General features: G+C 50.0%; 1 protein-coding gene across 1 annotated transcript; it reads right to left on the reverse strand.

Annotated features, from left to right (window-relative positions):
* Positions 1-210: 210 nt before the first annotated feature.
* Positions 211-1,143, reverse strand: LOC135441907 (olfactory receptor 14J1-like). Its single transcript, XM_064701461.1, has one exon. The coding sequence runs from the start codon at positions 1,141-1,143 to the stop codon at positions 211-213; it is 933 nt and encodes a 310-aa protein (XP_064557531.1).
* Positions 1,144-5,107: the final 3,964 nt, after the last annotated feature.

Genomic DNA, 5,107 nt, shown 5'->3' on the forward strand with positions numbered 1-5,107 from the left:
ACACCACCAAGAATGCAGCCCCTCATTGACACACTCTGTGGCCGCAGGGGAGGTGCAGAGAAAAAAAATGAGAAATGGCACAAACATTGGCATATCTTTGTGGAGAAGATTAAGAAACTAAAACACAGACAAAAAATTTCAAAATGAAAACAACAAGAATTATCAAAGATAACTTTTATTACAAGTGATTTGTAGAAATTGGCCAGCAGTTTAATGTTTCCGATACCATCCAATCATCAGTCTCCTCACTGCAGCACTGAGCTCCTGGTTCCTCAGGCTGTAGATGAGGGGGTTAAGGGCTGGAGGCACCACTGAGTAGAGAACTGACAGGGCCATGTCCAGAGATGGGAAGGAGATGGAGGGAGGCTTCAGGTGGGCGAATATGGCAGTGCTGACAAACAGGAAGATGACAGCCAGGTGAGGGAGGCAGGTGGAAAAGGCTTTGTGCCGTCCCTGCTCAGAGGGGATCCTCAGCACAGCCTTGAAGATCTGCACATAGGAAAATACAATGAACACAGAACATCCCAGTCCTAAGGAGATGGAAAACACTAGAAATCCAAGTTCTCTGAGGTACAAATTGGAGCAGGAGAGCTTGAGGATCTGTGGGATTTCACAGAAGAACTGGCCTAGGGCATTGCCATGGCACAGGGGCAGGGAAAATGTACTGGCTGTGTGCAGCAGAGCATTGAGAAAGCCACTGACCCAGGCAGCTGCTGCCATGTGGGCACAAGCTCTGCTGCCCAGGAGGGTCCCGTAGTGCAGGGGTTTGCAGATGGACACGTAGCGGTCGTAGCACATGATGGTCAGGAGGAAATAATCTGCTGAGATGAAGAACATAAAAAAAAAGAGCTGTGCAGCACATCCAGTGTAGGAGATGTCCCTGGTGTCCCAGAGGGAATTGTGCATGGCTTTGGGGACAGTGGTGCAGATGGAGCCCAGGTCACTGAGGGCCAGGTTGAGCAGGAAGAAGAACATGGGCGTGTGCAGGTGGTGGCCGCAGGCTACGGCGCTGATGATGAGGCCGTTGCCCAGGAGGGCAGCCAGGGAGATGCCCAGCAAGAGGCAGAAGTGCAGGAGCTGCAGCTGCCGCGTGTCTGCCAATGCCAGCAGGAGGAAATGGCTGATGGAGCTGCTGTTGGACATTTGCTCTGCCTTGAAATCAGGATCTGTAAAAGAAGAAATCATGGAATCATTGGGTTTGGAGAGGACTTGAAATATCCCACCACAGCCTGTGGGCACTTTCCCCCCACTGCCTGCCCAGGGCTCTGCTGCCTGGAGCTGTCCCTGCCAGCAGCTGCTTCCCTGTGCCCAGGGCTTGGCCCCGCCAGTGCTGCCAGAGCCCAGCCCAGCCTTGGGGGCTCAGCTCTGCCCTGCAGACCCCTCCCAGCTCTGGCACTGCCCCGGGGCAGCTCTGGCTCTGCAGATACTGATGGCAATGCTAGAAGAACAATGAGGAGGCTTAAAAAGTGATGCTGATGCTGCCTGTAAGGAGCCCTGAGCTGATTTCTGTCACTGCCTGGTTCATTCAGATCTGGGAGATTTTGTTGTGTTGGTTTTTTTTAAATGTCATCCTTAACAGAGAGATGAACATCTACATGCATTTTCCAATCTGCGCAACCCAATGCAGTGTATAAAAAGCAGGATTTTTCCTTTTGTGCAACTGCTAACTTGCTGCGCTGCCTGTATAATCCACTTGGAAATGTTCTGCAGTTAAATGTCATGCTGGGAGCAGTCCTAAGAATGGCAGCACCCTCCCCACAAGGAGAAAACTTCCAAGCCTTACCAGCTATCTCCTCCCACCCAGATCTTGTCCCCCACTGCTGGGAGAAGCTGCCAGGGCTGGCTGAGAGCTGTCCCTGGCAGGCAGCAGAGTCCCTGCCCCAGCACAGCACCCTGGGCTGCAGGACCCTGCTCTGCAGGACAGCCCTGGGCACCCCTGGCTGCTCTGCACAAGAGACAATCAGAGAATGTACTCACAGAGTCTGTAGGCATTGGGATGTTCCAGCTTTAGGAGATGGCTCCAGGAGCTGCAGCTGCATTGTCCTGCAAACAGAGGTTCCTGTGCCAAGGGCTGGCAGTGATTCTGCCCCAGGCACTTCTCAGCACCTTCCCAGCCCTGACTGATTGAAGCTCTCTGTGCCTCTGTGCTGTGTCCGGGCTGGCTGCAGGCAGTGCCCCAGCCCTGCTGGACTGGAGAAAAGCTGCTCATTGAGGGAAATGTGCTTTTGAAGCTCCTCTTGGTTACCAGGAGCTGCCTCTGTGCCAGGAGCCCAGCCCAGCTCAGCAGCACAGACACAGCACAAGGACTTTAATGAGCCTCTGGGGCTTTGTGCTCAGGTCCTTAACATCAGTCCCTGAGAGGGAGCCGAAGATACCTCTCCAGAACTCCAAGTCAGAATCCAACTCCAAAGTTTCTAGGACTTTTAATGGGTCCCACTGAAGGACACAACAGAGAAAGTGTCCCCAGGCCCCAGGCAGAGCAGAGAACTGGAGGCAGTGATGACAGGTGGGGACAAAGAGAAGCCAAGTCTTGGTGCCCTGGGGCACAGCAGGGTCTGTGCCACCAAGGGCTGTGAGGAGACACCTTGTCCTGAGGCCCTGGGGCCTCCTGGCACAGCCCCAGCCAGGCTGGGCACTGTCAGCCCCTTGTCCTGCCCTCAGCATCCCCCCCTAGCCCACATCCCAGTGGCCTCAAGGATCTGCTGGAAGGAGTCCCTGAGGAGCCTTGGCCAGGAATGGCCCTGGGGGCTCCTGAATGCTCCCAGGGACTGCAGGTTTTTCAAAGGACTTTGGGTTTGGCTTTTGCCTTGGAGTCTCTGAGAGGTTTGTGCAATCATGGCCTCCAATTATCTGCTGTAATTAGTCCCTGGAGAGGCTTTGTCAGTAACAATACTCATTAGGGCTCATTAATGCTTCAGGATACTTCAGTTATTTTAAGGTACTTGGTGTTTCCCTTTTGATACTGACTCTGTGACAAGTTTGTGCAACCATGGCCCCAATTCTCTGCTTTAACGAGTCCCTGGAGAGTTTAGTACTGCCACTCAGTTGGGGTCATTAATGGCTTCAGATACTTAAGGTTTTTAATGTACTTTATGGATTTAAAAATACTTTTAGGTACTTCTAAGGATTTTCTTTCCCACACTGAGTCTCTGAGAGGTTTTTGTACCATCCTGACCTCCAGTTCTCTCCTCCAAGCAGTCCATAAGGAGCCTGTGTTGGGTATCCTCCCCCTTTCTGTTTTACAGCGAAGATGGAACTGGAAGAATTTTTCAAGACTTTCAAAAAGCATCCAAACAAATATGAGACAATTAACAACACAACCACAACTAAGAAAATTAAATGTCCTGTTTTAGATAGGCATCATCCAACCTTTTAGTTCCTTGGATTGGGAGAGTTCATTGACCCAGTCTTTGTTTTCCACTTGAAGCTTCTTGAACTCTTCATTCAGTACTTGAATGCTCTTGTGGATTGACTCGCTGTGGCTGGAGAGGTTCATGCAACACATGCCCTCAGAGTCTACACAGCCATGCCCGTGTGCCCAGAATAAAAACTTTATCGCTGTTTTGCAAGGTGGCATGTCTGATGGTCTCTATGTCTCAGAGCAGGCCACTCAATGTGAGGAAGGTAGCATTGGTTTGCTTACTTAACAGGTACCCAAGATGGTCTGATTGTCCTAAAGTTTTAGCTGCAGCCACCCAAGGTAGTCCAAACTGGGGGTACTACGATGCGATACCTGGATTAAAGCTTGCAAAGCCGCTCTTTGATATCATCCAATACTTCTCTGAGGATACCTGCTGCTTGATCATCTAGTTGGCTGTGCTGTCAATTGTTGTTGATTGTCAATTCCGCCCTTGCCTCATTATTATCATAGTCTGCTATTAATTGATTTAGTAAACACTTCCATCCCCCTTCCCACAAGGTGTATTCTGTAGGTTACAACAACATGGTCATAATATATTTTAAATCATAGGAGGTTAACACATGCTGTAAACATGGCCCTCATTAGGCCATTCAAACAAGGTAAGTCCTTCCTATGGTCTTTAGCTGCCCTACACAGATCCCTGATTTCCCGTAACCAATGGTGATACCTGGGATTCTGCCCCCCTTTTTTCATAACATACCTGGGGAATGAGGAGTTTCAAGGCTTTTTGCCAGTCTCCTTCCTAAACAACATCTTTCTGGATCCTTTCCCACGGATCTTCTGGGGTTGAAAAAGCGAGATGGCTCTGAGGAGTCCAAACTGTCTTCTGAGGAGGAAAAATAACTCAGAGCAGAAACATTCAGATTAGAAGTAGTGTGACATTTGGGCTTAGTTATCTGTGACCATGGGTTATATTGTTTTCCGGAGGGTGAGGCAAAGGGGACTGCCATTTTGTCAGGTGTTGGGGAGGAAGGGTCTTGATTTATGATGGGATACCCCTGGGCTGGCATACTGGAGGCATGGCCCAGCGGGGAGGTGGAATGATTGAAAGTGGGGGCGTGACCTGCAGTTTTGGGGGTGGGTCTGGAGGTGCATTCAGGGTGGAAGAGAAGGTTGTGGTAGCAGGAAGTGGAGGAAACCCAAATGGAGGGAGGACCCGGGCAGGTTTAGGGGCATCTGGAAAATTTTTAATGATCCACTTCACAATTGATTTTTATTTGTTCTTTGAAGATATTTTGGGCATGATCAGTGAGAATTAACTTGGAGCATCCATATACACACCTTTCTACTTTGGAGAACCGGCTGCCCATTTTTCTCTTTTCCACCTTAGGTGGAACAGCCACTGGAACACCCCAAATCAATAATGGGATGTGGGTGCATATTGTAAAAATGCAGTAGCAAAATGGGCAATAATTGTCCTGCTTTCCCTAAACCCCCATGCAATCCTACACAGGTGAAACTGTGTTGTCCCTGGGGATCCCGGCCGAGATCCCTCAAAAGAATGATGAATCTGCCAGCCTGACACAATCAAAAATCCCGGGAGCACTGGCCTATCCATCAGCTAACCACTCTGACGTGACTAAATGTCATGGTCCCTGTTCGGGCGGCAAAAGGTCGCAATGAGGGTGGCTGTGACAAACCTTTTTGGTTCACCAGCTTCGGCAAGGGTGGGTGAAAAAGAAAGAA

This window comes from Zonotrichia leucophrys, unplaced genomic scaffold, assembly GCF_028769735.1.
Source record: "Zonotrichia leucophrys gambelii isolate GWCS_2022_RI unplaced genomic scaffold, RI_Zleu_2.0 Scaffold_669_27627, whole genome shotgun sequence".
NCBI classification, from domain to species: Eukaryota; Metazoa; Chordata; class Aves; order Passeriformes; family Passerellidae; genus Zonotrichia; species Zonotrichia leucophrys.

Bases quoted from the DNA above. Each gene is read 5' to 3' on its own strand.
- LOC135441907 (XM_064701461.1), bottom strand. From the start codon at position 1,143: ATGTCCAACAGCAGCTCCATCAGCCATTTCCTCCTGCTGGCATTGGCA.